General features: G+C 36.7%; 1 protein-coding gene across 1 annotated transcript in view; it reads right to left on the bottom strand.

Annotated features, from left to right (window-relative positions):
• Nucleotides 1-174: 174 nt before the first annotated feature.
• Nucleotides 175-18,729, bottom strand: part of adamts3 (ADAM metallopeptidase with thrombospondin type 1 motif, 3) — a 119,680-nt gene continuing 101,125 nt past the window's right edge. The window contains exons 19-22 of the mRNA XM_010736566.3: nucleotides 17,372-17,504; nucleotides 8,820-9,027; nucleotides 5,523-5,640; nucleotides 175-4,017 (exon numbers count right to left, since the gene is read on the bottom strand). Coding sequence (XP_010734868.1) covers nucleotides 3,536-4,017; nucleotides 5,523-5,640; nucleotides 8,820-9,027; nucleotides 17,372-17,504 — 941 coding nt within the window. The 3' untranslated portion in view covers nucleotides 175-3,535. The remainder of the gene's footprint in view (nucleotides 4,018-5,522; nucleotides 5,641-8,819; nucleotides 9,028-17,371; nucleotides 17,505-18,729) is intronic.

Below are 18,729 nucleotides of genomic sequence, written 5' to 3'. Positions count from 1 at the left end.
AGAAAACATTTTTGTGTGTGTGTGTGTGTGTATGTGTGTGTGTTGTGAGAGATAGATGGTGTCCTAAATTGCACAGATTGCACTGTTGGTAATTTTGGGCATTAGAAATCAAACTTAACCTCACTTACACAGTATATGATGCAACACTGAATCACACAGAAACAGACATGATGTCCGAGTAGTTAATCTTTAATTGCTATGTGCTCCCCATTACAACAAACAGCATCAGTAGTGTACACTTCAATCTACACAAATACATAGAAAAGCGAAGAGAGCAGAGAATGACTGACAGTCATGACAATCATAATACTTCAATGCATAAACAGCATAGGGGTATTGATACAGTACATGGAGAATCCTGTAATATCTGTCTGAGGCTCAGGGATTGTCAATGTAACATCTACAACTACCCTATTTATAATTACAAGCACTGTATAACATTAGCAGCAATGTTGTATAGGCAGCAAGTAAAGGATGTGAAAAGAACAGAGGAGGAAACTGTAAAATGGTTAGACAATTTTGACAACTACAAACAGCATAAAAAAACAACTTTACTGGTTTACTGGTACTATACTATTTATGTTTTATTGGTTAAAATAAAGCATTTGTTTGGTCAGTACATGACGCTGCGACGTGACAGCTCTGTTAATAACTTCTACAAAACAGCTGTGAAAAGACAGCTTTCTGACAACAAGTAAAATATCTCAAAATTGAGCATGTATATTTACATCTAATTGTTTGCAAAAAAAACAATGTCATTACTAGTCTATCGTGTTTTTTTTTATTTTAAAATGAGGCTGAAAGAAAATGAATGTGAACTGGTTTTCAATGGTTTATCTGCTGCAGCTTATTGATCAGCTGCAATGCACATGTAAAAACAAAGCAGAACCCTTTAATTTTCAATAAATATTTATGTACTCAATGCTATATACATGTACTATACATTGGCACACAGGAGTGAGTGTGAATAGTTGCAAGCCCTTTCTTTGCTGAAAACACAAAACTGTGTCTTTGCTATTGCAGTCAGATGCATGGTGGTTGTGAGGAAATACTTTCTTTTTTGTAAATAAATGGCTTTTTCCTCTCCTGAATCTTCTTCCAGTATATATATATATCTATATATATATATATATTATATATATATATATATATATATATAGATATATATATATATATATCTATATATATATAAAGAAGCCATTTGGGAAATACATGGAAAAACATGTCCCACATACAGTAATATCCTTTTGAATGTCCAGCTTCTTGTGCTTGCAATGAGTCTTTGTTCTTATACAATGCTCAACAAAACCTTATTCAGACTGAATGTGAAAAGATGTAATGAGCTTAAAGCTCCATTAAGCGAGACTGTTGATATTACAATTGGATCAAATGACTCTGTAATGTGAAAGGGTTGCTCACAGTACTGAACCCGCTGAGAATCAATGCCCAACTCTGAAGCACCAAACAGCAGAGAGCTGAATTAAACTAACAGATGGTGAAGAAAATAAAACATGTAGGTGCCAAAGAGACATATTTCCCTCAGGAGTTGGTAAAGACCAAAACAGAGTTAAAGGAGAGTGAATATTGGACTTAGATTCATCAGGTAGATTCAATATTGCTCTGTTTTTGCTGGATGTGTGAACATACAACTGTCGATTTGCAAAGTGCGAAGGTGAGTAGGTACTTCAGGACTGTGGTACTGTCAGTTAGTTTTGGGGGTATTTCTGCCCCCTAGTGGTCAAAAAACGCTTAATGAAGCTTTAAGTGTTTGGAAATGATAATATATGTGAATGTAAAAAAGGTCCTAAACATGCGTTTCCAATACAAACATCCTTTTTCAGTCTGTTCAAGCCGAACAGGAGCAATCTGTATGATATATTTAACATATATTTCCTTGTTAAATATGTTAGTTCCTTTTTTTGACCTAACAACTACAACCTCTGAGCAAAATCTTTGACAAGGTGGGCAATACAAAGATTGCTGCCAGCTAGCACCATACAAATCTCTGATTTAGAAAAAGGTAAAGGCTGGGATGAAGTAACGTGTATACAGTAATGTCATTCTTAAAGGAGCTGTTTCACATTTTGAGGAATGTGTTTATTCCTTTCCTGCTAAAAGTTGGAGGAGTAGATTGATACCACTCTTATTTCAAACATGAACTGACAGCTATTACATTAACTTAGCATAGTGGGGGAAACAGCTAGCCTGGCTCTGTCATAAGGATTTAATTAGTGTTGGTTTGACTCTTCTGTTGTGAACGGATTAAACAAAATATAACAGTAACTACTGAGCTAGTGCTTCCATTCTTTATGCTAAGCGCCTCCTGTCTGATGTTTCATATTTACTGCAAAGATATGAAAGTGGTATCAATCTTATCTCATTCTTAGCAAGGAAACAAATAAGCAGATTTCTCAAAATGTTTAATATTTAAAATATTCCCCAGAGAACCTTGCACCAGCATTCCAAGTGTAACAGTGTACTGTTAAGGTCCATTTACTGCCACTGCTGAAAAGGTAAACATTAGGAAATATGATTGTTATCCTAATTGATCAAAAGGGTTTTTGAAAGTATCCTCAGCTTATTAAAATAATACTGATATTTTCATGTACAGTATTTACAGGAACCTTTATAAATACCCATTTCCATAGAAACTGTAGAGCGCCATTAAACATACATTGCTGGATATAAAAAATCTATACAACTAAAAACATTTTCTCATGGTTTTCACTGGTTCATCTCTCCACATTCCATATGTGGCCAGTCCAGTGATCGGTATTGTACATGCACTGACTCCTCATGTACTGGGACAGTTGAATTCTATCAGTCAAGCTTTTTTTTGGCAAGAAAATGGCAGTTCATAATCTTCAAGTAAAAGGGGATTTTCAGCTGCATCAGATCATGAATTCAATCTGCATGAATTTTCACAAATTGAATCAGCTTTAATGACTGCACACCTGCTGACATTTTCTCTCTTGCTGTCTGCCGAGCGTTTGCCGCCGCAATGCTCTGCAGACATCAGGGGCCTGGTTCATTAAATAAAAAGACCAGAGAAAAGACCAATGAGAGCAGAAATGTAAAGCTTCCAGACTAGTTGGGTCAAAAAGTAAGTCAGAGTTTGGCTGAAATTAAGCAACCATTTCTTAGTAATATGTACTGAGATGTTTGAAGTTTGGGGCCAGTGTAGCAAAATAGACACTTCTTTCATTTAAGTAATCTGTCTGTTGGCTATTTTGTATCCCAAAAATTATTCACTGTGAAGTACCGCAGATGTGTTTCATTAAATTTTTTATTTGGTATGTAAAATTCCCTTCGGGCCATGTGCCCCTTCACCTTGAAATATTTGTATCACTTTCTCCTCTCAATATAAAATATGAAAGTCAATATCAGGGGCAAAAGGGAAGGGGAATTCTTAACAACAAAGTGAACCAGCACTTTTCTTTCTTTCTCTTTGTGGTGTTTTTGGCATGAGAAGACTCAGGATGAAGCTGGATTACCTACTGTACATTAAGAGTCCTGAAGGGAAAGGGTGTCATTTTCATCTCCCCACTTCAGAATATGCTGTAGGCCACCGACTATCTGATGAGCTACGTGACCTTTGACCCTCAGTACGATCTGCCAGGGGGGATGTCGCCATAGTGGGCTTCCTGTTAGTGACACCCATATGTTGTGAAACCCGTCTTGGAGCAGTAGTGATCTTTGATGGGGTTTTCTTAAGTGGGGCAGGGGTGGTGACATGTTTCGCTGCATTTCCTGTTGTGGTGGATCCTTTGCTTGAGCCTTGTTTACCGTTGCGGACGCTGTTGGCTGCTACAGAAGCTGTTAGTGTCTCTAGCAGCTGGGAGGCTGATCCAAATCGGACCTGCTCCTCCGTCTCAGCCGCCTCTGAGAACAGAGACAGAGCTCCACTGCGCTTGCTGCAGGAGTCGCAGCACAGCTTGTTGTACCCTGGAATAGAGCAGTATCGTGCAAGGACCTCCATTTGGCAGAAGATGGATTTATCGCCATTACATGGCTCATCTGAAAGTCAAACAGCATACAGTGTGAGCTCAGTGCACGCCATACAGCACTGAAAAGTGGTAAGAGGTCTTGGAGTGGTCTTGAAAAGAGATCAAAAAAGTTGAGTGGAAGTGGATGAGCACTTACAACTGTGTTTATTCCACACACACAAAAAAAACATTTCAAGAACATTTCACAGCACATTCAAGAGAATGATGCTCATTCCACTGAATTCGACATGAGTGGAGAGCTGTGGAGAGTGTGTACAAGCTAATTCTAAGCAGGATTTGATCATCTGTGGCTCTAAAAGATTAATATTTGGAGATGTTTAAAGGCTTACTGCTGTATTAACCCATAAACTGTGACTCCTAATCCACCCAAAGATGGAAGCCAGTGGCAACAATGTTTTTTTTTTTATTGTACAATATACAGAAATATTTACAGAAAACTACAGATTAAGTCATTGAGTGTAAATGTTACCTCTATATAATACAGGAGAATAAATGTTTTTAGCTGCATATATCTCTTCAGCTCAATGAAATCAATAAATATCCACACTAGGTATGTATATATATATATATATTACATACATACATCTAACTTTGCATATTCAGAATGTCATATTGATTTTAAGCTCTTGAAGAGAGCGAGAACTTTCAAGTTATATTCTACAGCAGCCACCTATACTGTAGATCAATATTAGATATAAAGCGTGTGCACAGAAGAAAAGATGCTTTATTTCTTCATCCTAGTTTATCCTCCTATCTTGGCTCGAAATATCAACCTGGCATTTAAGTTTTATTGAAAGCAACTGTCTTACGTCGACATTTAAGAATTACATAAGCTACTTTAACTGACACTATCAATAGAATATGCTCTTCTTAAAATGAATCCTAGGAAAGATAATTTAATTTGAACTAAATAGTAACTTTGCTCATCTGATCTCATCTGAATGAATGTACCTACAGTATCAGCTGGCCGAGGGTGGCAATTCTGTAGTAAACCATTAATATATCCTCTGGTGAGGTACAGCTGTGTTTACTTACTTTTCTATTCCTGTCACTCTTCAGCTGTCTCTATCAAAAATAAAGCTTGAAAAAGGCCATCTTTAAAAAAAATTTTTTTTTTCTTTCCAGGCAGCATTCCCCCCCCCAGTACTTGCTGTAGGTCATGACAATAACTGTCTCTTGATATCTGCTTGAAATGTGTAACTCATCACAGAGAATGGCAATATTATTTTTGTATATTACTGTTGTATTATTATATTATTATTGTAAGGTGAGCAGAAAATCTGCACATGAACACTCGGAAAAAAAAAGGGAACTCAAGCAGGTTTCAAGGATCTGCCAATTGATTTTAATACTATAGCAAAACAATGAAGACTAATGGCTACCTGGAAGGTCAGAACAAATGATGACTTTTGACTTGACTTTTATTCTGAATGTTCCAACCTTAGAATTAAAAAGAAGTGTTTGGCTAGAATAGGTATTTGTTTTCCTTCAGTTCTTAAGAAACAAAATGCTTACCGTGGCATGGTCCCAGTCTGCAGGGTCTCACATTTTCAGGTTTTTCTCCATTACATTGATCTCCAATCCGGCAAGTAACAAGACGCCTCTCCATCCCTTCTCCACAAGTTACAGAGCACTGTGGAAGAGCACAAACAGTGGCTCACACACATACAGCGAAAGAACAGGAGGCAGAGCTGAAATGAGTGGAGGTAGGTCACACAGACAACAACAAATGTCAGGATAACTGATAATAAGCAAACTTGAAGTTTAGTCTCCACCAAGAAACCCGCACACAGTTGACCTGGCAAAAACATCAGGATGGAAAGTTTTCTTTATCCTTTTATAGACTGGATTTCTCTGTGAGGGCGCCCAGTGAAATCTGCAGGGAGTAATAACCAAAACATTTTGTCTCCTGGATAACAGGAAACTTACTTTGTAGCAGATTTGCCCTGTCTAGATTGATTTTATGATTTTCTGAAGAGCGGATATTTCAACGTTATTTTTTTATAACCTTTTTTTTCACCAGTTTATTAGGTTCGTACAAAAGAGCAAATTGGATTAGAAGCCCAAATATGAATTCCAATATTTTGGTAAAGTTCTCTAAATTACAAAACAGCTTACAGATTATTAGGCTTCAAGACCAGAATACATTTTTGTGAGTTAATTCCAAACTAAAAAAGCACTGCACAATTCTAAATCAATTTATATAATTGTAACTATATATATCTCCACTAGGCAGCTTCACAATACACATACTAATGGCCATGTGGTAGCTGAGGCAAATCTAATTTTGGAAAATCAAGGCTTGGCAGAAAGATGAGATGTGGCAAATTTTTAGCAAGTCACATCCTCATGACAACTGAGCCCATTTAATTCAGTCCCACCTATTGGCTAAATGCAAATAGTTTAGACTTGGATGAATAGATGTGCATTGTAGATTTGTATTTGCTCAATGCATTAATTATGTATTATTTTCATGTGTATGCTGAAAACTGAATAACATTTGCAGGAAAGTAATGAAAAGTGCCCTGACAGAAATGGATGGACCTACACCAACTGATATGCAAATTAGCTTGCATATTTATCAGCTACAAAAACTGAAGACCCAGGACTGGAAGAAACGAGTCTCAGAGGTGGAAGTAAAGGGTCAGTATGCTTTGAAAAAAAGTGATTGTTGCATCATCAAACAGAATCTGAGATCTCCTCCCACCACACTTCTCTGACATTGAAATTGAGGGACTCCAATTGACATTTATTATAACTTTTCAAAAACAACAAGCGTGACCTCACACTTGCCAAGAGACGTGAGGCAGCACGCAGGGCTCTTTCACTCCTTCACTCCTTAACACTTTTCTTTCCAGATTTACCCCACTGCACTCTAAATGAGTAATCAAGTCTCTCAATGGCAGCAAAGTTTTTGTCTGTGTTGAGAACAGTTAGACCTCTTTTGCTTTCACGATCAGACAACAGCATGTGCAAACTACTTTTTTTTTATATCAACACCCTGGCCTTGTTCAGATACAGACAGTCTGGAATCTGTTCACTTCTAAATCAAATAATATTGACAACAGCTCGAGCCAAAATGCTCTAAATGAAAACTTTAATTAAAGTAATTGCGAATCAGCAATTACAGCTTTGGTAATTATATAAAAAAGAAAAGAAAAAAAGAAGCTTAAAACGTTGTACACTCTCACAGGAAAAAGCATCATGTGGCTTTGGTTTGCTTTTGGTACACCTACACCTGCACAAATAAGACAGAACAACCCACAAAAGGTGAAAGGTATGCATTTAAATTAGGTAGTATGCTTAAATTTGGCCCTCTTATGGCTTTCTATGAGAATAAGTCTCATTGCAAATGTCAGCACTGATAGCCACATGCTGTGTGAAAATTATTAGCATCTTCCGAGAGTTGGTAGTCACTGAGGCACACTTATAAGAGGTGTCATGCCTGGACATAGGTATTATAGGCTACTGACTGTGCCAGATATTGACCATGAGAGACTGAAACAGAAAAAAATGACACAAAACCGACAGCTGTGAGAAACAGAGACAGCCAAGCAGAAGGTAGAATAGCAGAGAAAAGAGCTCCCTGTGCCCCCAGAGGCATGAGGTAGAATGCAAATTTAAAGCACCCCAAATTATAATCAGTCTGACAAAACACTCAATACAGAGTGAGTCATAGAAGAACAAGAGACATCCCGTATAAACAAATCAAAGAGCATGGGGAGTTAATAGGTAATTAGAATAATTATGATTTTAAAAGGTCATCTTTCAAATTAAAAGTTTTTTTCTTACAACTGCATTTAAAACATTTTTATGACTCAAATGCCGCTTATTCATGTCACGTGATAGGCTACTTTAGTACACTAACAAGACTAACACTAAACTAACACCAGTGTTTGGTTTTGTTATTTTTTGTTAAGAGCACGTGTGAGTAAGCAGCCATTTAAGCAGATGTCAAGTGGCAATTTCCCTTTTCATGAGAACTGTTCCAAATACATTAAGCCTTAAAGTTATGCACAGTTAACTGCACTGTTTATATTTTGTTTATCCATCAGTCTGTTACAGTATATTTTTGGTAAGGGAAGTGGAACTTTTCGCAACTTGTGTATGAACACTAGTAAGGATCAGAAAAATCCCTGCTTGACTGATGCTACTCATTGATACGTCAGGCTTTCATCCTGTTTGTAAGGCTACATCATCATCAAAACCTCACAGATCACTACAGAAAATTTTAGATGGACATTTAATATTGCAGGAAATTTGCATTAGACACTACACACCACCACACACATACAGCTATATACTTTAACCTAGTTCTTAGACAAAAAACAAGGACAGAGCTCGAGACGGGGCAGATGGCAGTTGCAAGTGCACAATTTATGATTCTATCAGCAGCTACAAAATTCTGTAAATAAAAGTATTATTTTACACACTACTATCCTGCACGCTCAAATATACACATGCACATAAAGAGCTACATTGTTTAAAAAATCAAAACACAACTCGCATTAATTAACTGTTTGCATCTAGAATTGCATCTTGTTACATGTAGCTTGTATCTGCTCTCCACCTGACTTAATGGATTTTCAATGGTTTTAAACACCTCATTTGGGTCGAGGAAAGGGAAAAAATAAATAAATGAAGTAAATGATGAGGTGGTAACAAGTAAGCTGACATTAGTTAACAGGACACAAGTTAACGTTAATAAATCTGATGGATCTGTTGCTAAATTGTCGCCACCCAAAATAAAGATGAGTTTGACAGAAAATCTGTCATTCAGCCTCTTTCAAATAGATAATTTGGATACTGAACCTCTGACCATGCTCCGGTCCTCCATTGGGCAGGACATGGAACTCTGTTACAGGGCCTCCGGCTCTCTGGCTTCTCCCCGCTGCAGTACTTGCTGTGCACGGAGCGGTTGGTGTTGTCATGGAGGAATTGCACACAGCGAACGGTCCGGATCTGAAAGCCCAGGCTGCCACAGGTTTTGGTACAATGCTCCCATTCCTCTGAGATCCATCTGGACAAATTAGAGTGGTGGGATTACTGAGAATATACAGCAGGTTTAGTTGATTATATCATAAAAAAATACACATTTAAGAAGAACAATGGTATCAACACAAGATAGATTGTTAATACTGATTTATCACTGTGTAATTGACATGGCCCTAATTATTACTTACTTATTTTACTACTACTTAATATACAGTTCAGTAAAAGTCGGGCCCCATCCAAAGGGTCACAGTATAAATCTGAGGCGTTGCAAGATGATTAATGGGAATGAAAAACAAATTTATGCTACACATCTGTATTCATTTAATTTCTTTTTTGTACATTTTTGAATAATTTTACCCCTTTGGGAGCTTTAAACGGTTCTTCAGATAAACTCTGATGTGGAATTACTCTTTGGTAGAACTAATAACTCCGACATGAAATCTGAAACAGGCCCAGTGAGATATTGCGTTTTTTGAAAAGGTCAGAATCACTGTTAGTTAATGTATGACAATGTGTTGATTTTATATTTTAAAAAAATATATATTCCTTTCTAATCTTTCTCTATTCTAATTGTAGTGGAGTGGAGTATAAAATGTAAAAAAATGTAAATACTCAAAGAAAAACAAGTGAATAGTAAATGGACTGTACTTATATAGCGCCTTTCTAGTCTTCCGACCACTCAAAGCGCTATTACAGGAAATAGCTCATTCACCCATTCACACACATTCATCACTGATGGCATACAGTAGTCTGCCAAGGTGCAGATTGCTCATCAGTTTGAGAAGCTAACCATTCATACACGTTCACACACCGATGGCGCAGCCTTCAGGAGCAATTTGGGGTTCAGTATCTTGCCCAAGGACACTTTGACATGCAGGGGAAAGAACTGCTGATCACCTGATTAGTGAACGACCCGCTCTACCTCCAAGCCACAGCCGCCCCACTAAACTACCTCTAAACTGTGCAGAAGTACATGTCACGGTTTGTTCAAAAAGTGAACCCAAATGCAGACAAAGATGTAAGTAAGCAAAACGTAATTTCAATGAAACAAAACATCAAAAAAGCAGCTAATGAGTCGTGGCAAAAATATAATATATATAAATATACAAAACTAATGAGGGTGGATATGAGATAACACAACAAAGATAGGAAGTAAATACACACAACACACAATATGATAGGAAAAAAAAATCACAGTATGTGTGAGTGGTTGCATCAAACACTGAAGATAAATCTGTGGTGAAAGAATGTTCAGTATAACAAAGGCAAGTGACTGATTATATTATGTAATGTTATTGGATCCCCATTGATCACAAATTTGGTTTTGGCTTTATTAGATGCAAACATAGCTGATAAAGAGGACACTCTGCAGGACTATCTGCAGTTGTTAACCACTAGAAATGCTATAGAGCAATATCTGTATTGTGTGTATTATGCATTTTATCAGTGTGCACACAGGTGCATATGCACATCACAAACACAAACACATTCTTCAGATGGTATACATTTGTTTCAAATGCAGTAGGTGGTGTTAGTCATAGTTGTTGGCGGTATTCAATTTCCTTGAGGGAGTCATCCCAAAGGTATCAATAAAGTGCAGTCTAAGTCTTAAATCTAATGTACCGTAAAAGGTAACAATAAAAAAGAGAAGACAACAAGCTTATGGGAACAAACAATACAATAAACAATTATGGGAACAAAGAAGCCTTTGTGAATGGTTGAAAAGGGAGGAAACGGTTGAAAATCTTCTGTGGGAACTGAAATTGCTGTGGAGAGCTGCCGTTTTTCATACTTCTTTCAAAATTATTTTGTATTGTGTAGATAATGTTTTCTGACTATGTTGTTTCTATGGGAAAGACATGGAACAAAAAGAAATGGAAACCCAGTATGGTTATATACACACTACATCTAACAATGTTGTTTGTATAAGCATACCCTTATAAACAAGTCTAACACTACTGTCAGTACTTACGCACATTGGTGCTTTGAGCTAAATATTGACATCTGTATGCTTACATGCTCACAATGAAGACGCTGACAGGCTGATGTTAGGCAGGTACAATATTTTGTATGTTGACCATCATAGTTTAGTGTGTCAGCATGCTAATATTTGCTAATTAGCACTAAATAAAAAGTACAGCAGAGGCTGATGGTAAAGTTTTGCAGGTATCTGGTCCAAACCGGAATACTAAACAAATTGAAATTTTGACCCGATGATGGTGCTAGAGCAAAAGTCAGTGAATCACTAAAGATAAACAGTTCTTCTTAAAAGGAAACATGAATGTGAGTTTTTAATTTCATGGTGGATCTTTTGGAACTATCCAATAATTGTTGAGATACTTCAGTTTGAACCAAAGTGCACAAATCAGTTTGCATGCTAAAAAGATTATGGAACTACTGACAAAAAAAGCAAAAAATTATGAACCCATCCTATATTTGTATATATATATTTGAGTCTTGGTCAAAGTGGTGGACTGACTGACTGGCATGCCCACAACCATGGCTAGAAAATATCATTTTCAGGGACTTTTACATACAATAATAATTTGTTAATTTGTTGAATGGACAGGACCCAATCAACTAACAAAACAAACACTACAAACAACACAAAAACAGACATCAAATAAATGCTTAATTCAGAGAGCAGAACAATCAGCAATTGGTGACATGAGCTCAGTTAATCACTTTGGGAGCCTCTCTTTAGATGGCCTCTTGAGTACTCAAATTCTTAATTCGATAAACATATAAAAAACAAATTTACACAAAATAGTTTTGCAGGACTGAAATAAAACTATCAACAACAATTTCATAAAATCTTATCATTCCTTCCCCTTTCAAAGTCCTCACAGCAGGGAAAAGTAGTACCCAGTTTGGAATTCACAAAGTATTTAAATTACATATGTTGAAATCATCCACCAGGCTCCAGTCTCCAGCACTGTATCTTATAACAAACGAGTTATGATACCGCTACTGACAGTTTCATAATTATTATTATTCACCCTTTGTCTAGTACATCCACCACAGGGACATAAACAACTGTTGTGCTGTCATATTGATCTTTATTGTATTTCACTGATTATCTCTCTAGCAGAAATTATCTGACGGCTAAGCAACGGCAGAACACAACAGTTATTTGTATCCTGTTATAGACATCAACTTTGAGAACAGAACAGACTACAGACTGTAATTGCTGTACCATCATATCAATATATGTAGCTTGTAGCATCAAGAGGAGTAAAACTCACAGCATAAACTCTTCATTCGTTGATTTGGACATCTCAAATATACACAGACATGCAAGTAAAGGTGTCTATTTACTTCTTGCATGTCTGTGTACACTATATCTGTATTTGTACATATTAATCAGTATATAAATCACTAATATTATATGTTTTTTGATTATATGTCTACTACTGTATGTAATCATACAAGGATTTATTTTTTTGCAAACATGCAGATTTCTTTGATTTGTGTACAGTAATGTGGATTACTGGATGAATGTGTGTATAGTGTGTGTTTTGTACATGTCATGCAGACATAATAAAATAAGCTATCAACACAAGCATATCAGCAGGACGTGGCTACATGCTGCACACTATTTACATTTCCTGCACAATGTGCACGTCCCTCGGTGTAATAGCCAAGGGCCCTTGTGTTGCTCACAGAGTCTGCACGAGCCATACTAATAGACACCACAAATTTACCTGATTTAACACTAGCTGCTAATGTGAGAGTACATATTAGTGTATGAGTAAATCAAATAAAATAACTTTGCCCCAGTGCCAGATCCTGTCTAAATGTGTCCTTACTGTGGGTCCCACAACTGTGTGCAGTAGAGAAATTCTGGCATTTGTAAAGTCTTGTCTGCAATAGCCCTGAACTAAAGGAATGAGATGCCCGATTATTGTAAACTGTGCTGAACAGTACGGCTACAGCTAACAGTTATCTCAAATGATTTATCTGCTGATTATTTTCTTGACTAATTGTCTGATCTCTTAAGCCTATCACAATATCCCAAAGCTCAAGTTATTCTTATCAAATGGTTTGTAAGAAAAAGCCTTTCCCAAGGACACGAGGGAGGAAGTCTGTCACACACACAGACAGCTGATGCGTTTGTGCAAACAACAGAAGATTACATTTTCTGTCGAGTGACTAATTGATTAATCAACTAATTATTGCGGCTCTACTGAACAGTCTCATCTGGCAGCAGGAAACAACTTTTTCCTGCAGGGGAAAATAAACATGCCATGAATTCCATTTCTATCAATACCTCTTTGATAAGTTTCTAGTTTCAGTAAAAGCTGAGAATAATCTACTCCAGTTTAAATTGAGCACAAACATGTCAGTGTCTTCACATTGGTCAGTCTCCAACGTGATTGATACAGTTCTGAAACTGTGAACCCGTCGACAAACAAGATAATCCTTTTCACCAGGCCTATGATCAGTCCTCCATGTTTCAGTTGGCATAATAATTCTCTGGTTCTCCAACAAACTACATATGGACATGCAAGCAGATACAGAAAATGTGTATGTGTGTTTGTATTTTGGGATAAACAGCTATAAAACAGTTTATAAAAACACTATAAAATGTATACAGGGTTAGACTTAAAACTCTTTGAGGGCTTAGATTAAGGTTGCATGTATATACACTGGTAAACTTTCAGAAGAACTATTGAACTCAATGTTGCTACATGTTTTTTTTTTGTTTTTTTTAATGTTCCTACAGATAAATCCCCACACAATATTTATGGGCCTGAAATTACCTGTCTATTGAAATGGTAAATGGGACTTTTGAATGGAGGAGAAAGGCAGGCACAATGGAAAGTGAAATGTTTCAGGCTTTGTTGCAGGGCAGCAAAAAATTAACTATGGATTTCAGGAACAAATGTGAATAGCTTTGAACACATCAGTCAATGACCTTGGATAGAAATGACTGAGCATTAGCATGCAGTTTAGAAAATGTTTGCAAGTAAGTGCTATCAGTTCAGACGCAGTCTTTCCAAACTTCTTCAGGGAAGTTGCGACTCACCCATCAGCAAAGATGAAGGCCACATTTCTGTTGATGCCATCCACAGAGACTTTGCAGTCAAGCTAACTGACTGACAGACTTTATTTTTTATTCAGAAGTCTACACATTAATTTGTAATCATTTGTAAACATCAGAAATCTGCATGACGTTCTCTTCTCTCTCTTCAGGCACCCAGACTGTGTGTGTGTAACAGGATAATGAGATGATTTGTATGTGTTGCTATACAGTATACTTAAATCACAACTCAACTGATAGATACAACAGCGCAACATAATTGTGATTGGCCCCATGGGAATTTTTTTGAGTGCATGTACGTGTACGCAGAGCTGCTCATAGACAATTGCTAGGTCGCCATGGAAAGTCTCACCATGCAACGTACATGCTGCAAATTTAGTTAAAACTTGCTTATATGACATGGACGGGCCCCAGACAGCTTATGGCACTGATTTCATAGGTGATACTTATGCCACTGGATAGAGATCTATATAAGACTGGGGGAACAGTACATTTTGCAATTTGGGTGAACTGACCCTTTAAAAGAAAGTACCAGTTCAGTACAAACTGACTAATTTTTGTACTTTTGGTTCGATTTCTACCTTTGGGTTCATCTGTTCAGTCTGACAAGGCATGAACACAAGCAGTCAGGCATTCAGATTTTAAACAATTCTGTGATATGATTTTGTTTCTGCTGTATACACACCGACATTAAACATTAAGAGGTATGTGCAGCAAACAATAGTTACAGAACTCTTCATTAAGACTGACAAACCTGTCGGCATTTTGTTCATTGCTGCTGACTTTAAACGAAAAGTGTCTACTTTGATCCACAAGCATGCTGTGCAGAAATCTTTGAACAATTGTACTTAGTTGTTAGAGAGGATTATACATGTTTGTACTTAAGTTTTTGATCCATTTGAATTACTATGGCAAGCTTTTAATGTATTGCACAGTAATTAAACCTCTTTTACCTACAGGGGTTACATATTTGCACTATGGAGCGTATCCAGCTTTCATTCCTCACTGCCTATTTGCATTTGTTTCTATGAAAAGTAAGTAGCAGTTTGTCATAATGATTGAGCTGGAACATACATACATTTTTCTGATTATATATCGCTCTACATTATCTGTTGTACTCTTTCAGGCACACTGTCCCAAATTCTTCCTTGACATTTCTTATCTGCTGTCCCTGAGTCCTTTCAAGTTTGCCTCAAACCTCGGTCTTCTCCTGAACTAAAGGAAGGAAAGTTATGGAGCAAGGCAGGAAGCCTAAAATGATAAGAAAGAAAAAAAAATCAGGCCAGAAATTGAGGGAATTCGCCTTTCTTTTCAAAGGTCTGTCTCCTAGGACTAACCAAATTTGAGACCAAATTACAGAGTCATTCAAAGTGAAAGTAAAAAAAAACTGAGAAGGTCCCCAAAGTCCACATCGCTCCACCAAGGCTGCATAATCATCTGAATCTTTTATTTTGTTTCAATAATAGAACATGTTTAGAATCTTTTCTCGTGCATATGAATCATGATCTGCATAACTGTGTATAGTAACTGACAATCATGGTATATATCTGTATCCCAGAGTCACAGCAGTTCATAAAAAAATCTCTCCAAGTTTGTGTTTAAGTAACTAACAGATTACACACAGTTTCCTGTCATTCACAGTGGTCAGATAGTCGGCTTCTCTGTATCTAAATATTGACCTAAAAAGGTTAACCGACATCAACATCTTACAGCTGGATGAGCCTCATCCAGCTGTGAGATTTAGCTGTAGTTTTTAACTTCCCTCTCTTTTTGAGAGTTTACAGCCTCCACTACTAATCATCTCCAAATGCATCCCTCTCTTTCAAATCATTTCTTTCACCTTTTAATGTCATGAACCTGCATTTAGACCATCACCACAGTTCACACATTCATTTCCTGAGAATTACTTTTACACCCCTGCTACCATTTGGAGTGTGACAGCTGCACACAGTTTGAGTGTTTTCACCTAGAGTGTGTTTTTCACTCATGTTCTCTTGTTTCTTACCGAGCCAAGTCATCATTTGGTAGAACTTAAAACAGGCTGCTAAGATGGATCTCTCATGACAAAACTCATTACTCTCCTAACAAGTCACAATGAAAGGATGTATTGATAAAAAGTAGACCTGCCCACGCACTTAGCACAGGGGATTTAAAGCGAAAAAGTGCAGAATCATCCCTGTGTAGACATTGTAGAGATTTATTGACTTATGGCCTATGTCTCCAACTCGGTAAGCCCATCTTAGACTTAAAGAGGCGCAAAACAAACATTAAGACAAAAGTTTAAATTCACATTAATGCTGCTGCTCAAATGCGATACGGCAGAAGGGGATATCTATTGTAATTTGTGTTGAAGGCATGAAGCTTTTGTTTTTTTGTTGTTAGCTGGGTGTTAAAAGAAAAGGTGAAACCTGGCAGCACTCAAAGCATCGGAACTACTTCACTTTACTGAATTAATGATTCCATTAAGTTCTATTCAGTTAGGATAATTCAATTTCTAAATCGTACTTATTTCATTTTTAAAGATGAATTGACTTCTCCACTCTGTGTAGCAAATTAGAAGTTAATTGTACTGATGAGTTTAACATTTCAATCTATCTGTAATCTGTAGAGGTTTAAAGTCTGAACACCAGCATGAGTTCTGCAGAATGTGAGACCGACTCAGGCACTCCTGAAGTACTTTGAGAGTGTCTCTAATTCTCCTTGGCCAAGCGTCAATAAATATTACAGCATAAGACATCAGAGACTCCTGAACACTTTCTTCCCTCCTGACCTCACCATTGACCTTTGACTTTAGCAATTTCCCCACAACACCGACAATTAAACACATTATTACCACACAAAGTACACCATCTCAGGTGGACCAAAATATATGATAATGTCATACCTTGACTTGTCAGATATTTAATTTGCCACCTTCAAAAGACTATATTCTTGTCTGGTTATTGTATCCTTTCACAGTTGTTCAATTGATTTTCCAGAAAATGTATATCACAATGCACATCAATATTGCAATATATAATGAGATATGCACTGACTAAGGATTTAATGTATCTCTTTATACGTCACCTTTACTGATAGACCTATGAAGAGCAACCAAGAAATAGTTTTTTTCCCTCTCCATTGCCACTTTACCACAACCACTACAGTTAATAGCTAATTCAAATTCAAGTCATAATGAGTTTTTTTTTTTTAATATTAATTTTTTTTAAATCTTTTTTTTTTATCCTAATAAGCTGTAGACAAGCCCTAGTTTGAATCTAATCAACACATGCAAAAACTAACCAATATATTCTCCTATAAAGCAATTTGGGAAGTCTGTACTTACTGAGGCTGTGTACAGTCCTGAAGATTACACATTCTGTGGATGGGTTTTGGCTTCTTGTTGGCATCGCAGTAGCCTCGATGGACCATTTTGGTGTCTCCTTTTTTTCGACATCCATACTTTGTGTATTGAAACCCTGTAAAAGAAATGAATTATTTAAAATGTTTGTGTAATCCATAAAATCTAATCTCAGTTCAGTAAAAGGTAGAAACTTGAATTCAGAAGGTTTACAGTTGCAACAGAATATTTCCTGTCTTGACAGTTTTTGAGTTTATTGGTTACATTAAATGTAGTTGAGTTCTTTTGGATCAAGTGAGGCTTTGTTTTGTGGAGAACTGCCATTGATTTTTAAGATTGGTCATATATATGTATAATACAGAGAAGTTCACAGTCTTTATTGTTCCAAAAATATTTATCTAAGATTAATGCAGACTTTGACCCTACAGGTAATCAATGCAAACAAGCTACTGGCACATTACCACATGTTCTGTCATGTCATGTCCAAAGCTGTATAGATTTTGGTAATCGATTTTGGAAACCTTTTTCTAGAATATGCGGGAAAGCAGTAGATTCATGTATATTAATTCATAATCATTTATTTAGTTTAGCCCTCTTGGATGCTCCTTTTAATGAGCATAACATGATGGCCTTGCTCTTTGCTGGGCAGCAGACTTATTTTCTCTAAGTGAAAGGATTCTCTCTCATCAACATATGGCCAATGGATTAAAGAGGTCATGTCATGTCCATCTACAAATTATCAGAAATACCAATAATGGGTTCACAAGAAAATCTAATGTCACGTGGCAACCACTTTTTTGAAGGCATGGCAGTTACAAGCATAACCCATTTATTATGTATTTTTTATTATATTTTATTTTTTGGCCAATTTTAAACTTGTGTTCAGAAAAAATATACAAACATTATTATTTCTTGTATTAAGTATTTAAAAAGATATTTTGTTCAATACAGACACCTTGTCACACACACACACACACACACACACACACACAAATCTGTTTTATATTAGGATACTGGCATTAATTCCCCACATAGTCATTGGATAAATGATAAAAGGTATTTTGCAGAGATCCTACAGAATACAGATTATGTTTTCCACCATTGTGTATAAGAGTGTAAGCTCATTTTAAACCCTACTTCATTTGGAAACAACTGATGAAATAAATTTACCATAGGAAAGACATTGTCTGGTCAGGACCATAAAAAAAGCAATTTAATGAGGTATGGAAGTACATTGATAAGGCCTTATGAAACTTAAAAAAAAACAGAATCCAGTGCCAATTCGAGTGCCAAGGTTGGACTTTTTTGACCATTGGGCAGAGAGACAGACCCCAGCTATCACC

The sequence above is a fragment of the Larimichthys crocea genome, chromosome III (assembly GCF_000972845.2).
Source record: "Larimichthys crocea isolate SSNF chromosome III, L_crocea_2.0, whole genome shotgun sequence".
Classification (NCBI taxonomy): Eukaryota; Metazoa; Chordata; class Actinopteri; family Sciaenidae; genus Larimichthys; species Larimichthys crocea.
Note: the sequence above shows the minus strand (reverse complement) of the source record. Positions and strands in the feature narration are given on the sequence as shown.